This window comes from Apium graveolens, chromosome 9 (assembly GCF_009905375.1).
Source record: "Apium graveolens cultivar Ventura chromosome 9, ASM990537v1, whole genome shotgun sequence".
Classification (NCBI taxonomy): Eukaryota; Viridiplantae; Streptophyta; class Magnoliopsida; order Apiales; family Apiaceae; genus Apium; species Apium graveolens.
Window position 1 is genome coordinate 253792292 of NC_133655.1, and position 19573 is coordinate 253811864.

The following is a 19573-nucleotide window of genomic DNA, read 5'->3' on the forward strand; positions in this document are numbered from 1 at the left end:
TCTAAAAAATTGTTATTTTGCCGCTTCACCCCAAAACCATTTGTTTCTATCAATGCAATATATGCTAGAGTTTTGAATTTTTTCCACATGGAGTAGAAACTGGTTAGTTGACAAGATTTGATTGGACATGTAATTAAAAATAAAGAGGCCCCTTGTAATTTGTATGCATATAGAATTAATGAATTGAATGGCAATACTTGTCATCGGAGAACAGTTTTGGAATCACTTAAGCAGAGGAATGTAAGCGAAGTTGGGACCTAATCAAGGTGAAGGGCTTACTAGACAATGAGAGCCTGGGATAAAAAATAACTAGACACTGAGAGGAGAACAAACAAGACCATTAATATAAAGTTTACTATCTCATACCATCAGACGGCATCATGAGGGTTTGGTGTGATAGTCTCATCAATTGCATCTTCACTTCCCACTCGTATGGGACGAGTTGCTCCCTCTACATGACAACTTGTTGGAAAATCAGCAGTTGAATGCGACAAAGGACTGTTATTGTCATATCGAAATTTGCTGTCATGAATACTCCGGCTAAAAGGGAACGATGATAGATCTTTTTTGTCAAAATGTCTGCATACTGCACAAATTTTGGACCAAGTAGTGGAGCTTGAATTTGCAATGATTCTTTGAAGAAGCGGTTTGTTCTTGTATAGGTATAAAATTAAGAATACGGCAAGGCACGTTGCTGTAACACTTCCGGTGATTGCAAAGAGGCCTTCAAAGCTTTTCAAACTCACACTGTTTGATCCTGTTCCTCCTGGATCTGAACATATTGGATCAATTTCAAACATCTTCTTACCTTCTGTAACACTGATTATTGCGCGAGAGACATCTGCAACTAAAGGTGATCCTTTGCTAAAAACCTGCAGATACATGAGTGTTATCACTATTATATGTGGATTATTAGGAAGAAAACCCTTCTATTTAATAAGCATTAGCAAAACACGCTTCAAAGCTGGCCTCCTTTATGCAAAGCTTCAGAAAACTCAGGTATGCGCATACTTACAAATGCAAATCCATCTGTTTGGTAGGTTGGTCCAACTTCCATATACTTGTTGCAATACTTGGATACGAATAGCTTGGAGTAGGGAGCGACATCAAAAAATGCTGATATACCACCCTGTTTACTTCCTTTGGTCAAAGCTTCGCTGCATTCATCTGCAACTCTTTAACATTTCATTTTGATTCTTCAAACCCCAAACCTTTCAAGAGGCTAGCGATAAATGAGCCTTCCTGATAGCCAACGTTGTTTCCATTCTTGATAAGCTCCTCTACATCTGTGTAACTTGGTCGCAGCCTCTGTACTGTTAATCTCGATGATAAACTAGCAGTGTAAGTGGAACTTAATATGAGCACCACGAATATCCAGACCACCACAACCAGCCGGGCAAAGTTACTCATTATTTTTTCTCCTGCACAAGAGAAATTCATATATTATATGGACTAAACAAGAGAACAGATACAAGTGACATGTTCCACTTTATCCGTGCACACATACAAAATTAGGTATTATCCGGTTCTATCATGTACTTCTCTCAAGACTCGGAGTGAAATTGTTTTTTTTAAGAAAGTGAAACTGTCATTGGCTCCAATATACATGAGTCCTTGGCTAGGGTACACGACACTATAATTCGTAGTCTACGTACCACACATTTTACGGGGAGAGCCCTACTTCTGAGTAGGACAATGCTTCAACTCGTGGTTCTAATTCTAAACATGTTAACAGAGAAAGTGGAGCTTGTTGCTGAGTTCATATTACTTTTTGATGATATAAAGATGATGTATAATAACAACACTTAACTGTGAGCAAATACTAAGGTGGACAAGGGGAACCAACAGATCATGCCAACATGCTGGGAAGGCGGACCTCTAAAAGCAGTATTTATCCGGTGTTCAAGAACCCAAACAGCAAAACCAGTGAAGATGAAGAATGCAATGCTTGTTAACCACAAATCCTTCTTGAGAGGTTTTAAGAATGTCCATTTGTTATTTGAATCCTCATATGTAATGGGAACAATCATAGACACTCCTCCTTCTGAAATAGGCATTGTGAAGTCTACATACAGGGATCTATTTGTAGTGATTGTAATATCTCCCACAGCAGCATCAAATTTCTATGTCAAGGGGCAAAAAAAATAAAAATGGAATCTTTAATCCTCTGTCTACAATTTGAAATGTAATTTATGACATTAAAATTTTATGTACGAATCTTGCTAACCTGAAGAAATACTTGATGTACAAAATCATTGTAACTCCCATCAATTCCTATCAGAAAAGGAACATACTCATATTTCACTGAATATGGCAATACTTTAACGACAGAATCAAACAAATCAATGTAGTATCCACTAGCTGTAGTTGAATTGGTTTGAGGGTCTCTTTCTGCTCTAACAAATTCTGTAAAACCATCTTTAACTGGCACTCCAATTTTTAGCTTCTTTCCTCCTACATTAATTTCCCATCCCCTAGGAATATGTGTTGATTCTCCTGGCCATATGACTCCCCAAAGATCTTCCGACACTTGATAAGTTTTACCACTTTCCGACAACGTCCTTGATAAACCAGGTGCTGGAGACCAGGTTCCTACTTCTCTTGCTCCTCCTCCTACTACATTGAGTATTTGGTATGATGAAGGCTCTACTTGTCCATCGACAAGACTGAACTCACTGCTAAGTCCTTTAAACCTTGTCAGCAACATTTCTTGGAGAATTTTAGGACCAGACTCAGAAATCTTAAGATCAAATAGGTTTGTCAAATTTATATTACATGCACTATATTTAGAAAAAATCGAGTCACTATATCCAACTCTCTCTGCAGCCAATGACAGTGCCCAAAGGGTATCATATGCCCATAAACCAATGAAACTTAAATTTGTCTCTTTCTTGACATTTGAAGCATTTCGGAAGAAATTTTGTTCTAACCTGTGAGAGAAAGAATTAAGATTTTCTGACTCTGGAATCTGAGGCTTGACTCCCAATACACCTTGCATTGATTCCACAACGAGCGAGTCCAGTGAGGACATCATGTCCATTATACCACTTGAAACAATCCATGCGTAGCCCTCACTCATCATTCCTAATTCCTGTGCTTTCAAGAAGAGGCGAGCAGCAAGAGGACGTGACATATGCACCACATATACTCTTGTCTGCATAGTCATCATTTTATACAGCTCTTTGAGAATAAAATCCTCAGTTGGGTGAAGAGGAATGATGCTTCTGTATGAAAGCCGCACGTCGTTATCATAAAATTCATTAGCTAGATACGGAATCATTCCATGCCCATAATCCGTATCTTCAAATATTACTACTGCTTCTCTCCACTGAAACTTTTTAAATATGGAAGCAATTGCTCCTACTTGAGTTGCATCACTTTGAGCTGTCTGAATAAAGTACGGAGTCCGGCGAAATAGAGAAGGGCTTGTTGCAGAAAATGAAATGACTGGTACATGGGCTCTATCACCAAGATCTATCACAAAACTGGCTTGTATAGATTTTTGGGGACCAATTATTGCATCCACCCTTACATCATTCAACAGTTTCAAAGCTGATACAAACAATAAAGAAGAAGGAAATTTTAGGTAGATTATAATTAAAAAATGCAGTTCCTCGCTTTAGCCACAAACTACATGGCTATCTGTTTGACTCGGTTCTTTATATCAGAATCTACTTAAAATTATGCTAATAATCAATCGATCAAGTCCGTAATTTAGATATCAGGGGAAACTGACATGTGAGTCCTTGGTTCTTTTAAAGTATAGGGCCTAACATGCTTAAATCAGAATTTCATCGACAGGACAAGAAGAATTACCAATAATGTATGTTATAGTTATGATCAATATTTTAAACTTTCTTAAGTTTGCTAATTCATGCTTCTTACAACCGCAAGGCAGCAGTTATGTTCCTTAATTGATGATTTAGAAATTTGTTAAACTTTATTATCTCATTGATGGTTGACCTATTTAAAAAATTTATTTTTCGTATTCATTAAGATCTTTCAGATGCGGAAAGCATATTGCCCCTTCATCTTTGACCATATATAAGAAATGGTCCAGAATGAAAAAAAATCAAAAATGTATAATTCTATATTCCCAAGTTATGATTGGGCTATTAAAGCATCAGCCTCCAGCAGAAAGATGGTGATGTGCATGGTGCAAGTACTTTCATCTTCTTGTTCTTTTTCTCAGAAAAATTAAGATACTCACATAACAGCTTCATGCGTAATGGGTAAAATGAAATAATGCAAAACAATAAACGTCTTTGGACGAGTTAAGGGCTTTAACAAAACATAATAGCCAGAATTCAAAGTAATTAACATGTGGATCAACATTCTGTAAACTGTCGCAGGATTACCGTGTCTTCTAATTTTGCTAATCACTGGCTCAAAGTAATTAACATGTGGATCAACATTCTGTAAACTATCTCAAGATTACTGTGTCTTCTAATTTCGCTAATCACTGAGCCAGCCAAATTAGAAATGTATGCTTACAATCAAGAATCAGAAAAGAACATACCTAAAGCAGCAGAATCAACAACATTTCCCTTTGGGTCCTCAACATGGAGAGCTAGCCTGGTAGTATAGTTTGTATGAAGTGCATAAAAATCAGAAAGTGCATATGATACATCAACTTATACCTTAAATCATGTCATACTATGTCTATATACTAATCTGCGAGAGAAGCTAGTAGCTATATTATTTAGTCAGGTTGAATTTGTACAAGTCAATGGATCTGTATATATCTTAAACTTTCTCTAAATGTTAATTAGAGTCAGGGTGACATGGATTGATTCTGTTTAAAAATCCTATGGAGGGTTAGAGTCTTAGAGAGTACTTGATATTTTTTTGTAAGATGAGACATTTTTAGTTGATTAAGTCAACAGATTAATCTACTCTCCGTCCAGAGGATAGAATGTGCAACACATCAGATTATAAGAATTTTGTATCAAGTCAATGTAGAGTAGCTTAAAAATTCAGGAGCAGAAGCTCTTTACAAAGTTAAAGAATTCCTAGTCAATCACAAGTGCCTCTAACTAGACGTTAGTTTAATTTTTAAAACCCATATTTTATCATTGGCACAATCATATTTTTTGGATAAAACTATTTTCAATTTATTGAAGTAAAAGATCTTACAAGCTCATGGGCTCTTTCACGAATGACAGAGGCATAGGTTTTAACACTAAGATCTCATATGGAACGCTGAAGCTTGCATAATCTATACATGTGTCATTATCGTTTCATAATCACTTCACTGGGATATTCTGCATTTTCATTCCCTCATACCCATAGGCCGTAACAAAATACTCTACTTGTATCTTTCAACATCTCATTGTTAGTTTTATACTTTTATTAATTATCATCATCTAACATAATGTTCTCGCATATGCACTTGTTCTGGTGATGTTTCAATGCCGCCTACTTAGTGTAACAAGACTATTTTTCTACTGAAGCTACTTCTATCTCTTCATTGTATTCTTTGTTTTGGATTTTACATTATTCTTTGAAAGAAGCCACTAGTGGTTAAATACTTAAATACCTAGCACTCATTATATTCTCATCACTTATCAATTACCCAGTATAACCCGCTTAGAGCGGAGTCTGGGGAGGGTAAGATGTATGCTGGGAACACTGATTTCGTGAAGACCTCCGGCTTAGTGCATAGTACATAAAATAGTGTGTGATAGTTTTAAGACAGTACCTCTAAGTGAATGCATTTTCATAATTAAGACCGCTTACTGTATGGTTGATGAAACCCTAACCAAATCTCTTAAGCCGATGGACCCCATGGTTGTATACATGGGACATTCCTACAAGGATTAATTTTTGATGTTCAGATGATTTTGTTACTTCCGACCCCAAATGGATGAAAAACACCCCATATGAGGCACCACGTGTCTCCAATTGTTAACTTTCAATCTAATCTTGTTGATCACAAATTGTCTTCCCCTATGCCTCTTCCCCTTAACCACCATAGAAGCACCATTAGAAACGGCCTTATAGGAAGTGGAGAAAGTTCTGAAAAAAGTTATAAATCACACTGTTATTCCTCATCCCCGAGATCTCGAAAATACAAAAACTGTGTGTAATTCATGTTCAGAGATCAGTCTTGTTTCTGAAACTCTGATAAACAATTTTTGTGCCACCATTTCCATATTTCCATTTCCAAGTCAAAGCTGTCAAGGAGTTTAAGAGTCATTGTGCTAACTAGTATTGCTGGATTCAGGTGAGATGTTTTGTATTTTCTTTTTTCTTATATTTATTTGGAAACAGAGGACAAAGACTCATAAATTGACAAGATATTTTGAGACCTTGGTGATACAAACATTAAAACTCATAAACTGTATCAGAGAACAATCAACTTGTAGAATAGAAAATTATTTGTTACACCCACAAGCTTTTATAGACAGCTCGTACAAAGACATCTATACCCTAACTAATTTTGCTGAGCTGGATTGCTGGACCACTTGATTGTTGAGCTGGATTGCTGGACAACTTGACGTGATCAGAGAGGGAGAGATGTGTGTCCACAATACTACCTGTAACATCCCCCTGCAAGTTAGAGTCAAAGAGTAATCACAGACACCTAACTTGGAAAGGAGATAGTGAAGTTGAGACGAAGCCAAAGCTTTAGTAAACACATCGGCAGGTTGATTCACAGAAGCCACATGTTGAGTAGCAATCAACCCAGTCTGCAGTTTCTGACGAACCAAGTGACAATCAATTTCAATGTGCTTGGTTCGTTCATGAAACACCGGATTAGAAGCAATATGCAAAGCTGACTTGTTGTCACAGAACAATTGAATAGGAGTAAGATCAGAGAACTGCATTTCAGTCAACAAGGAAACTATCCAAGTCAGTTCACAACATGTATCAGCAAGCGCCCGGTACTCAGCCTCAGCCGAGGAACGAGAAATAATTTGTTGTTTCTTGCATTTCCAAGTAACAAGAGAATCCCCCAGCAGAACACAGAAACCAGTGAGAGACAATCTAGTAGAAGGGCAACTGGCCCAGTCTGCATCACAGTAACAGACAAGGATTGGAGGAAAATAACAAACCCTGATGACAAGTACCTTTGATATATTTCACAACTTTTAGTGCTGCAAACCAATGGGACTCGCGAGCAGTAGTCATAAACTGAGCTAGAACATGTACTGGGTAAGATAAATCTGGACGTGTAATTGTCAAGTAAATGAGACGCCCAACAAGCCGTCTGTAAGAAGAGACATTGATAAGAAACTGCGAAGTAGTGTCACCCCACAAGACATGATGCTGCTCCATTGGAATGCATGAAGATTTAGCATCTAAAAGCTCATAATCCTTAACAATATCAATCATATACTTATGCTGATGCACAAGAATACCAGTATGAGATCGACAAAGTTCAAGGCTCAAAAAATACGCAAGAGGACCCAAGTCTTTGATCTTAAAACGTGTACTAAGAAACTGAAAAATTTCATTTAGCTAGTAAAGGAACATAATCACCAGTTAACAACATATCATCAACATAGATAAGCATGTATGCCATACTGGAATTAAGTTTGAACTGAAACAAACTTGAGTCACTAACCAGTTGAACAAAACCAAAGGCCTTCAAGCAGTAGTTAAGGCAAGAAACCATTGACAGGGTGCTTGCTTTAGCCCATAAATGGACTTGAGGAGTCTGCAAACCAACCGTTGATTGGGAAACATAGCTAGTAATTCAGGTGAGTACAGGTGAGTTGCTAGTTGGTTTAGGGCACGTTCCATCAACAAAACCGAGCTTTAATTTAGAAGACAACGCAATCTCCATAGATCTGCTCCATAGATCTGCTCCATTGATTGTAATTACTCTCAGTTAAGAGCATTGATATTAATTGCATTCCTGGATTATCAGAAGGATGCAAATAGTATGGATGATTAACATCAATACTTAAAGACGAACTGGATGATGTTGATCCAGAAGTAACTGAAGAATAAGATGCAGGTGTCATGATGAAATGATGAAAATCTCAGATTAGCAATTGCTGAAAAAAACAACAAAATTATCAATAAATGAAGCTTCAGATTGCCATTAATGGATGATTATTTGAGCATAAGGCTCTGATACCATGATACAAACATTAAAGCTCATAAACTGTATTCTCAGAGAACAATCAACTTGTAGAATAGAAAGTTATATCATGTAAATTGACAGTAGTTTGTTACACCCACAAAATTTTTATAGACAGCTCGTACAAAGACATCTATACCCTAACTAATTTTGTTGAGCTGGATTGTTGGACCACTTGATTGTTGAGCTGGATTGCTGGACGACTTGACTTGATCAAAGGGGGAGAGATGTGTGCCCACAATACTACCTGTAACACTTGGGCATTCTTGTGTTGCTGTGTATTATTGACTTAAATATTTAGCAAGTATAATATGGGATTTTCATGTAATGTTTGTGGTTGTTGACAGGTGAAGTTTAGATTGATGGTTTTTTGACTGTTTGTTGAGGACATTGTTTTTTTTTTAAAAAAATCCAATTTATTGAAATACCTCCAATATACTCCCTCCCGTCCTCGATTCATTAATGGTTCTCGGTTCGATCCTGTGCGAGGCCTTCAACAGACAATTGGATGCAAAGTTTCGAACATTGCAACGGTGGAAAAATACATATACAGTTTTAATTGTTAGGGAGAAGTTGAAGTGGTACATATCGTCTGGGGGCAAGAGACGCATTAGAGTAGATGAGATATGGCGAGATTACATATCAGTCAATTTGGGAACATGAAGCATCTTAAATTTTGAGAAACATCCTCGTAGGTACGTTCTATGGGCTCATGTTTGTATATTGTATTTACATTTATCATTTTTGTTACCGTATACATTTATCACATACTATTTTTATCGTGCACTGAGCCATGGGTCTTCACAAAAACAACCTCCCTCTTTTTCATAGCAGAGGCATGGTTTACCCTCTCCATTCTGAGCGATATATACCGGGTACGTTTGCTTTGGTTTGATTATACAGGAGTTCAAACAAAACAAGAGAACACAAGACACTGATAGAACTGAAACCTAGATAGAGGAAGCATAAAGCTTCAGCAACTGATCATAATATAACTAATGGAGTCCACTGCTAACAGTTACTCGGTAATATAGATTCAGGTACATTTAACGTCTTAATAGTTTGTAAGAGTTTCTATGTTTTGGAAACATTTTTTAAATTTTGCTGTAACGTTAACTCTGAAGTCAATTACAAGGCTTAAGCTATTTAACCCCGTGCAGGTTTTTAGATACTTATTTGATTGTAGACTCGGTCCATTGTTCCGTAGTTGGCTGTAACTCCCGTATAAAAGTTTTAACACTATGCACTTGTTGATTAGGAAGTGTTGTGTTACTTGCTTGAAGATGATAGAAACTTCTGGATTCTGTGAGATAGAGTCATGTATGAGGATTTATGAATTTACTAGATTAATGATGTACAATATAAACCTCTTAAGAGTGGCAGCACGTGTAAGATAGGTGGAGGCCTGTCAAATTGGGGAACACTCTCTTGAGTTGTGATCATACAGAACCACATGTGTATTCTCTGTAAAAAATAAGCTTACAAACACTAAAAGTTTAGTTGATATTGTTTTTAGAAGCAACTAAATGTGGTTAGGGGTATTAGTTAATCCATGAAGCTACTACCATGATTTTACTGCTGACTAAAAAAATAACTAATCGGTGTTAGGGGTAAACAAAGATGAACAAATAGACTATTTTCTCATACAACATCGTGAGGTTTTGGTGGGATAATCTCATGATTTGCACCATCACTTGCCACTTGTGTGGGATGAGTTCCTCCGTCTACATGAGAGCTTGTTTGCAAATCAGCAGTTGAATGTGAAAAAACACTAGTATTGTCAACTTGTAATTTTCTGTCACGAGTACTCCGGCTAAAAGGAAAAGATGAGAGATCTTTATTGTCAAAATGTCTGCAGACTTCACATATTTTTGACCAAGTAGTGGAGCTTGAATTTGCAATGATTCTTTGAAGAAATAGTTTGTTCTTGTGTAGGTATAAAATTAAGAAAACGGCAAGGCACGTTGCTGTGACACTTCCAGTGATTGCAAAGAGGCCTTCAAAGCTTTTCAAACTCACACTATTTGATCCTATACTGCTTCCTGAATCTCGACATTGTGGATCAATTCCAGATATCTTCTTACCTTCTGTAACGCTGATTATTGCTCGAGAGACATCAGCAACTAGAGGTGATCCTTTTCGAAAAACCTGTAGACACACAAGTCTTATCAGTAATATATTTTTATTCAACAAATACTAAACTATGTAAAGCTGTAATAAATAAGCATTGGCAAAGAAGCTTTTGGTTGAAGCTTTTCCAGCTGGGCTAAATATATATGCAAAGCTTCAGAAAACCTAGATTTTACATACTTACGAATGCAAATCCATCTGTTTGGTAGGTTGGACCAACTTCCATAAACTTGTCGCAGTAAGTGGATACAAATAGCTTGGTATGGGGGGTGACATCAAAAAATGCTGATATGCCTCCCTGTTTACTTCCTTTAATCAATGCTTCGCTGCATTCATCTGCAAACCTGTAAGGTTTCATCTTCGATTCTTCAAACCCCAAATCTCTCAAGAGGCTGGGAAGGAAAGATCCTGCCTGATAGCCAACGTAGTTTCCATTCTTAATAAGCTCCTCTACATCTGTGTAACTTGGTCGAAGCCTCTGTACTGTTAATCTTGATGATAAACTTGCAGTGTAAGTGGAGCTTAAAATGAGCACCACAAATATCCAGACCACAACAACCAAACGGGCAAAGTTGCTCATTATTTTCTCTCCTGCACAAGCCAAAAGTTCATATAACTAAACAAGTTAACAAACACAAGTGACGTGACATTTTCTCCATGTTGGCTCCTTATTTAAATGAGTTCTTGATTGGGGTTATGACACATAACGCTTATCCCAGTCGATGAACCGCACGTTTTAGGGGAAGAGCCTGCTTCCGAAGAGGACAATACCTCAATTTATGGATCTTGATACGTTCCATAATAAATTGGAGACATCATAATAACCCAGATAGTGGCCAAATTATTGTGTCGCAAGGTCATTTTTCTATATGATAACTGAATGAATTAAACGACAATATCACCACTTACTGTGAGCAAATACTACGGTGGACAAGGGGAACCAACAGATCATGCCAACATGCTGGGAAGGCGGACCTCTGAAAGCAGTATTTATCCGGTGTTCAAGAACCCAAACAGCAAAACCAGTGAAGATGAAGAATGCAATGGTTGTTAACCATAAATCCTTCTGGAGGGGCTTTAAGAATGTCCATTTGTTATTTGAATCCTCATACGTAATGGGAACAATCATAGACACTCCTCCTTCTGAAATAGGCATTGTGAAGTCTACATACCGTGATCTATTTGTAGTGATTGTAATATCTCCCACAGCAGCGTCAAATTTCTATATCATGGACAAACAATATTGAAAACAAAACCATTTATCCTCTTTCTACAATTTGAAATAAAAATTTTGATATAAAGGAAATGCCCTTGAATCTTACTAACCTGAAGAAAGACTTGATGTACAAAATCATTGTAACTCCCATCAATTCCTATCAGAAAAGGAACATACTCATATTGTACTGAATATGGCAATGCTTTGATGACAGAATCAAACAAATCAATGTAGTGCCCACTAGCCTTTGTTGTATTGGTTTGAAGGTCTCTTTCTGCACTCAGAAATTCTGTAAAACCATCTTTAACCGGCACTCCAATTTTTAGCTTCTTTCCTCCTACATGAATTTCCCATCCCCTAGGAATATGTATTGATTCTCCTGGCCATATGACACCCTGAAGATCTTCCGTCCCTTGATAAGTTTTACCACTTTTCTCTAACATCCTTGATAGACCATGTGCCGGAGACCAGGTTCCTACTTGTTTCACCCCTCCTACTACTACATTGAGTATTTGGTATGCTGAAGGCTCTACTTGTCCATTAACAAGACTGAACTTACCACTAAGTCCTTTAAACCTCGTCAGCAACATTGCTTGAAGAATTTTAGGACCCGTTTCAGATATTTTAAGATCAAGTAGGTTTGTTGTATCCATATTACTTCCATTAGGATTAGGTATTAAGTCACTATATCCAACTCTCTCTGCAGCCAATGCAAGTGCCCAAAGAGTATCATATGCCCATAAACCGATGAAACTTAGATTTGTCTCTTTGTTGACGTTTGAATTCTGAAAGAATTTTCGAGAGAAAGAATTAAGATTTTCTGACTCTGGAATCTGAGGCTTGACTCCCAATACACCTTGCATTGATTCCACAACGAGCGAGTCCAGTGAGGACATCATGTCCATTATACCACTTGAAACAATCCATGCGTAGCCCTCACTCATCATTCCTAATTCCTGTGCTTTCAAGAAGAGGCGAGCAGCAAGAGGACGTGACATATGCACCACATATACTCTTGTCTGCATAGTCATCATTTTATACAGCTCTTTGAGAATAAAATCCTCAGTTGGGTGAAGAGGAATGATGCTTCTGTATGAAAGCCGCACGTCGTTATCATAAAATTCATTAGCTAGATACGGAATCATTCCATGCCCATAATCCGTATCTTCAAATATTACTACTGCTTCTCTCCACTGAAACTTTTTAAATATGGAAGCAATTGCTCCTACTTGAGTTGCATCACTTTGAGCTGTCTGAATAAAGTACGGAGTCCGGCGAAATAGAGAAGGGCTTGTTGCAGAAAATGAAATGACTGGTACATGGGCTCTATCACCAAGATCTATCACAAAATTGGCTTGTGAAGATTTTTGTGGACCAATTATTACGTCTACCCTTACATCATTCAACAGTTTCAGAGCTGAAACACATGCAAAATTAAAATAAATTTCATGTATAGATCAAAATGAGTATTTTTTATATTCATTGATTCAAACTTTCTTATGTTTGCTCATCCATGCCTCTTATTGTTAAATTACAGTATCTCATTGATTGTTGACCTATTTAAAAAATGTATATATTCATTAAGGCCTTTCAGATGCTGAAAGGTGACCATATAATAGTCCAGAAGAGGAAGGTGGTTATGATTGGTATATAATAACTATCAAGCAACGGCCTCCAACAGACAGTTGGTGATGTGCTCATTGTGCAGGTACTTTTTTCTTCTTATTCTTTTTTTAAAAAAAACAACAAGAAATCAAAGATAAGCTTCGTGCAGAACAGGTATAAAAAAAGAAATGCAAAAGATTAGATGTGTTTGGACATGTCAAGAAGCATAACGTGGATCAACATTCTGTAAACTATCATAATAACACTGTGTCTGGTAATCACGCTTATCAGCGAGCCAACCAAAGTTTAAATGTATGCAAGCTGTATATATTGGATCAAAATCTGATCAAGAATCAGAGAAGAATATACCTAAAGCAGCGGAATCAATGACATGTCCCTTTGGGTTCTCAACATGTAGAGCTAGCCTGGTGGTATAGTTTGTATGAAGTGCATAAAAATCAGAAAGTGCCATCTTCATGTAGCTTAAGCCAATGATTCCTGTTTGTGAATCCAAATCAAGAAGCACCCCGACATGAAACGTCGTGCTTTTACTGGGGGGAATAGTTTGTGATTGTGATGTGCACAAAAAGACATGCAAGCTCAGGAGAACAATAAACTGAAATAACAGGGTCATTTTCTCTAGCTGCATTGATACACTAAAACCATGTCATACAATGCTCCGCTCATATATACTAATCTCTGAGAGAAGCTGACAGCTACATTGCTAAGTCAAGTTGAATTTGTACAAGTCAATGAATCTGTATAGATCTTAAACTTTCTATAAATTATAATTAGAGTCAGGGTGACATGGATTGATTCTGTTTAAAAATTTAATGGAGAGTTACAGAGTACTTAATTAATTTTTGTGGGATGAGACAATCTTGTGGAAAATCAGATATGTGTCATGCATGTTTAGTTGATCAAGTCAACAGATTTGGCTAGTCTCTGATCCAGAGGATACATTGTACAACTCATAAGAATATGTTATCAAGTCAATTTATGAATTAGCTTAAAATAGAGGAGCAGAAGCTTCACAATGCAGTAACAATTTCATAGTCAATTGTTAATGCCTCTAACTAGACGCTTTTGACTGGGATAACTACTTCTACACTTTTATACTACACCATCAAAGTTTTTGTAGTCTATTATTTGAATTTCATGCTAGGTCTTCATTCAGGTTCTCGATATTAAAGTACTCGAAAATAATTAACAGGAAATCCTTGCTTAATAATTTGTAGTATGACATTATCGTTGCAGAATTCTGTCACTCAGAATATTCTGCATTTTAATTCCTTTATACCCCCATAAGCAAATACTTCAGTTGTATCAGTCAGCATCTCATTGTTTAATTTAACGCTTATTTAGTTATCTTGAGCTAACCTTATGTTCTCTTCTCACATATGCACTTGTTCTGGTGGTATTTTTGCACCACCTACTCAGTGTAACAAGACTATTGAATACTAGAATTATTGCCCGCTTTGCTTAGGCAAATTTATACACGATGAAATTTAGCTACGACGAACATTTTTGTATACATTTATTTTGACATAACAGAACTGTATGTAATACATACATTATCCGATATTACATTCCGGTATTATTTGAAAAAATTATGATATTTTTATCCAAAAGCAATACTGAAATTCTAAGTGTACTTATCCCACATGTAAACAAATTAGTGAACATATTATAAAAAAAAAATTACCTTATGTCTGAGAAAATGAAGATTGCGAACTAAGTAGCAGTAATACCTTGTCCAAAATTAATAGCATTCTCCACAATGAATGTAAAAATAAAGATTAAGAACAAACATTAACTACTAACTCAAATGAGGTCATCGGCTCATAACCAAATTATTTTTTCATGTTCCTCTTGCGATGCATTGGAAAATATACATAAATGTACGTTCCACAATATATAAATTTTAAGTGCATAAGTTGTAAAATTTGTATGAAAATATATGCACTTTTAAGGAAAACGATATATTGGACCTGTTCGTTACACAATGTACCAAATTTATTATTAATTGTGCAGGGGTTAAAACTGTTCTAATAAGGACAACTATATCAAAAAAGAGTCAAAATTATATTTAACTACTTCACCTCCTTAATCAAAGAATGGTGCAAACAGTGAGTCCGTCATAAGTACACCTACCAATTGGTATAATTGGTTAACGATGTAATTGAAGATAATTTGGATCGAATCCGATGATATTTTATTTCAGTCCAATCGACTTTAAAATACAATTCAATTTTGATTCAAATCCAACAATATGCAGTCAAGATTAATTTTGTATTTGATTTTTTAATAATTTTCATTTAACTTTTATGTTGAATTAATTGTCAAATCTGTTTAAAATGTGTTTACGATAACTATTAAAATTTATTATTCGAATATGATATCAAATGTAAGTTTCATGAATTTATTTCACTTATTCCGGTGCCAAAAAACACTTTGCTTGGTGTATTAATTAGTACTAAAAGAATAATGACACATCTTCAAGTTTCTTTATAATGGAGACAAAATCATTCAATCATTTCGCAAGTTTTGAAACTTAACAACTCAGTCACATAAAATACCAAGTATGCATGATTTTACGAACAAATCGTTCCTAATATTAGTGGTGAAATTCAACCTTTACTACTTAACAATTGTATGTAATTAGTGCTTACAAAGAGTCAGCATCTTAACTAATTTGCTAGCATAAATTTTAATATATTACTTACGAAACTCGACTTAAATATCTCGTAAAAGGATGTAATACAGAAGTTTAGAAAGTTCTCCTATATTTTATCCTCCATGCATATCCCAGAATCTTGCACAAAACGTAAGATTACGTGATTAGTCGATCAATTAATATTCAACATAATTGTAATAAAATGCTCATATATGAAACCTACCTTTTCCGAAGTGTTTGAACAATTTGCATATTGTCATTTGTAGTGAATTTGGTAGATAATGTACTGCAAATGCTTCTTTCCTCAGAATCTTTTGAAAGACAAATTTTGCAACTTGAAATTGATATTACAACAGGATGCTCATTTGCTTTCATTAATAACTCATCAAGTAATAGAGCAAATTTACCAGAGAATTTGACCTTGACTTTATCACTGGAAGTAAAATTTTGTATTATTACAACATGTGTATAATTTTTAAAGCACACATATAACGAACTAAATAATAATGAAACAGAAATATTACTTACATGGTATTGGTAATGCAGAAGATAATAAATGTTTGGGGTTTCTTTCCGGGAATATTAACAACTTCTGCTTCGTCAACGGAATCAATAATTCCAACAACATCTGTAATACAGGCTCAAATGAATATAAGAAACATCTGAATGAAATATTTATAAAATTTGATTCCAACAAAATTGAATCAATAATACGTACCTATGAAGTGATTGATATTTTCATCAAACTCGAAAAGTTTTCCAAGATCTGTAAATTTCCACATATCAAAAGGTATATGGCAATACTCATTTTTTAATGCAACACCTCTCGTCAGACATGACAAAATTATGCGTTTGTCATCACTAAAACACATGTTGAGTTCTGAAGATTCATAATACTTAACAACAAAATTCTTTATTTCATAAACGTTGCCTTCGCGAAACAGTTTGTCAAAATATAACAAAGTTGTTTCACCGCTCCATGCATGCACACGTTCATGCTGAGAACAAAATAAGCTGTAAGCATATGAAAAGTTGAAGAATTTATATTGGCAAATAGGAATATACTTACTTCTTCATCTATGAAAATCAGATTGAGTCCATTCCGACATCCTGTAACAGCATTTCTGTCAAACCATTTACGAATAACCCTTACTCTTATTTTCCAGTTGAATTTGCGCTTGCATTTTAGATCACTGATAGCATGATGTGCCATTATTTACAATCTGAACCTCTTACACATGAACTTGAATGTTGTGTGTTGTACTAAATGGTTGAACTAATATATAAAGAAATCGTAATACATTTAAATTATAAGACGCAATGACAAAAACATGAGAGTAAGGTGTAACTACTGAGTTATGTACGGACATTTTATATTAGTTTCTTGGAAGCACAAATCAATTGATGGATTGATGTACTATTCAGAATATAAGTTCATATTATTGTAAAAAGATACTACAAAATCTTAGTTATGTAAGTTAGGCAAACCAACTGCATGCTTTTGAAGTAGGATTTGACGGTTGCTTTCAACTATCCACCGAAACTTGTGATATTAGGTATGTAAACTCAAGTTCCCTATTGCAGCCTTTAATGTATAAAAGTAAAAAGTTATGGGTTGTTGTCTTAGTAAAGATTGTTGTTTAATTAATCTATATTACTTCGGTTCTGTTGATTTCTATACGAATGAAATGGCCATGAAAATTAAAAAAAATGTTTAATTTACTGCAAAAAAGTAGTAAAAGTGGGAAAAATTGCAGCACCAAACACTATTGTGTAGTGAACAAAAGTAACGGTCCTCGTTAATTTTACTAATGTGAATCTTTGCTAATTTCTATAAAATTTCAAATGTATATAGTCGAATGGAACTTTGTATAAAATAAACTTTATAAGATAATGTATTGAAATCATCTGCTTTCTTGCCATGCATGTTTCATAATGGAAAAGTTTTTTTATGAATAAAAAATTATATTATATCTCAGACGTTAAATTACATGAGATAGCTTCTGCGCAATTTTACAATCTTAGTCAAATAAATTTATTTGTCTTCCTCAAGAATAGATCATTTGTACATCTTTGAGAATTTGTTTTTCCATGATTTAAATATTTCTTTCTTTTCTAATTTTGATTTTGATAGACTCAAAATAATGATTCACCAAATCGGACGTCAAAATGTAGCAACATAGTGAAAAAATCACCATATTATATCTCCAACATAAAAAAATATAGAGAAGCATGCATAATTCAATATATTACAAACACGAGTCTGATTAGATCAACAACAAATTAAAAGAAAAATAACATAGAAACTGCATAACATATTCTTCGACATTGCCTTCTAAACTAAGGTATCAAATTCATATTCCATTAATTTCCCAAAACCTGGAAACAAAAAATTGTTAGATTAATATATTTTAAATTTCTTTTAAAAAAATAACCGTGCTTAAAATTTTCACCTGCGTCTTAGACTTTCAACCCTCTCACAATCTGGGTTGATGTAAAATACAGTGGCAGGAGCATTTGTCAACATTGACAATCTTGTATAATTGTTTCTTCTGAGTTTAGCACTTGCAATGATAATAGCAGCAGGCAAGACAGTTGCTTGGCTGAAAGAGTTATAAAATTCATGGCCGACATCGTCCCAGAAACGGACCTTCACCTTGTTTCTATGACCAAAATATAGTGTCTCTTCATAAATTTTTAATGTAAAATTTCTTCCTCATTTTTCTAACATATTCGGATGGTTTCCAATAAGTTATAGTGTTCAAGAATAAGATACTTACATGAAATCAGTAATCTTGAAGTCAACATATGTTCTCCCTTCTAGACTATGCGTAGTAATGTTCTTCTCTTGTTTAACAGAGCATACCATACCAACAACATCTATCACAAATAAATAAATTGATGAATGCAGGAGTATACATAGCTTATTCATTGTATTTACTAAAAAAATTGACATTGTATTAATAAATACCTATCAAAGCTGAATCTGCACTGCCCAATTCATGAATGTTTTTAAGATTAGCAAACATGCATATATCCGGGGGAACAATGGTATAGTGATCATCAACTTTTGAGATTAAAGAAGACTTCAAAAGAATGATGTGATGATCCATCTCAAAGCACCTATTGCTACCAGTATAAATTTTAACACTGAAGTTGTCAATATTATACATTTTACCTTCACATAAAAGGTCAGCATATTGTTTCATCAAGGTCCTATCTACCCAACAATGAATACGTGTGTACTGATGCAATAAGAAATAAACGAAATTTCAATTTCACAACATTATGTTCAATATTTCAATTATGCAATAATTGTTAAATTTTTAAGCTGATAAAAAAAGCACTCACATATTGATCAATGAGAATGAGATTTAGGCCAATCAAATCCCTGGTAGCTGGATGCTTTTCTTCCCACTTCCTTGAAACTTTGACTTTGATTATTGACATTTGATTCCGTTCTTCAGATAATTCATCTAGGCTTTAGTACTCCATAATGTTAAAGTGTGCAAATTTGTTGGGGTAGAAGCAGTAGAACTTGACAACTTGTAAAGCATTTGTACGTATGAACCTCATTATAAAGACTCATATATAAGGTTCAGATATGACATCAACGGTAGATATCTTCTCAACATATATTCCGGTATTAATCATAGTTCGATACAGAAAAGCAAAAATTCAAATTATGCTGGGTTGGAGAAATTTCATATCGGTTTGGGACTATGATATATTTGAAGATCATATCAATAAGATTAGAGCTGATTAATTTTTTCAAATAAAATGGTTAAATTTTGTGTTTGATAATTTTGATATTGGTTTAAAATGATTTTCATGAATTTATCTGATTGTATAA

At 35.0% G+C, this 19573-nt stretch overlaps 3 protein-coding genes and 1 long non-coding RNA gene across 4 annotated transcripts; 1 reads left to right on the forward strand and 3 right to left on the reverse strand.

Moving 5' to 3' along the window:
• Positions 1 to 158: 158 nt before the first annotated feature.
• On the reverse strand, positions 159 to 5789 carry LOC141686170 (glutamate receptor 2.8-like). Its single transcript, XM_074491222.1, is given in 7 exon segments — positions 159 to 872; positions 1016 to 1188; positions 1191 to 1421; positions 1811 to 2123; positions 2228 to 3552; positions 4520 to 4575; positions 5740 to 5789. Coding segments are annotated over 7 exon segments (2652 nt in total). The 3' UTR covers positions 159 to 368.
• Positions 5790 to 8411: 2622 nt separating this feature from the next.
• LOC141686722 (uncharacterized) lies at positions 8412 to 10164 on the forward strand. Its single transcript, XR_012560786.1, has 3 exons — positions 8412 to 8787; positions 8927 to 9132; positions 10028 to 10164. It is a non-coding gene; the product is annotated as an uncharacterized LOC141686722 (long non-coding RNA).
• On the reverse strand, positions 9556 to 10926 carry LOC141686721 (glutamate receptor 2.8-like). The gene is made up of 2 exons (XM_074491770.1): positions 10407 to 10926; positions 9556 to 10240 (listed from the first exon to the last, which is right to left on the reverse strand). Exons 1-2 carry the CDS (start codon positions 10800 to 10802, stop codon positions 9734 to 9736), a joined length of 903 nt encoding a protein of 300 aa, XP_074347871.1. The 5' UTR covers positions 10803 to 10926; the 3' UTR covers positions 9556 to 9733.
• Positions 10927 to 11015: 89 nt separating this feature from the next.
• LOC141686172 (glutamate receptor 2.2-like) lies at positions 11016 to 18893 on the reverse strand. Its single transcript, XM_074491223.1, has 9 exons — positions 18692 to 18893; positions 18501 to 18600; positions 18174 to 18383; positions 16439 to 16734; positions 16249 to 16348; positions 15944 to 16153; positions 13413 to 13468; positions 11549 to 12855; positions 11016 to 11444 (listed from the first exon to the last, which is right to left on the reverse strand). Exons 1-9 carry the CDS (start codon positions 18891 to 18893, stop codon positions 11121 to 11123), a joined length of 2805 nt encoding a protein of 934 aa, XP_074347324.1. The 3' UTR covers positions 11016 to 11120.
• Between the last annotated feature and the right edge of the window lie 680 nt (positions 18894 to 19573).

What these genes read in the sequence shown, in the direction of transcription:
- LOC141686172 (XM_074491223.1), bottom strand. Translation starts at nt 18,893, where the DNA reads ATGTATAATATTGACAACTTCAGTGTTAAAATTTATACTGGTAGCAAT. An exon ending in TTCAAGATTACTGATTTCAT is followed by an intron (nt 18,384 to 18,500) that starts GTAAGTATCTTA and finishes TTTTGGTCATAG; the next exon opens with AAACAAGGTGAAGGTCCGTT. An exon ending in TTCTGCATTACCAATACCAT is followed by an intron (nt 16,154 to 16,248) that starts GTAAGTAATATT and finishes TTTTACTTCCAG; the next exon opens with TGATAAAGTCAAGGTCAAAT.
- LOC141686721 (XM_074491770.1), bottom strand. Translation starts at nt 10,802, where the DNA reads ATGAGCAACTTTGCCCGTTTGGTTGTTGTGGTCTGGATATTTGTGGTG. An exon ending in AAACAGATGGATTTGCATTC is followed by an intron (nt 10,241 to 10,406) that starts GTAAGTATGTAA and finishes GTGTGTCTACAG; the next exon opens with GTTTTTCGAAAAGGATCACC.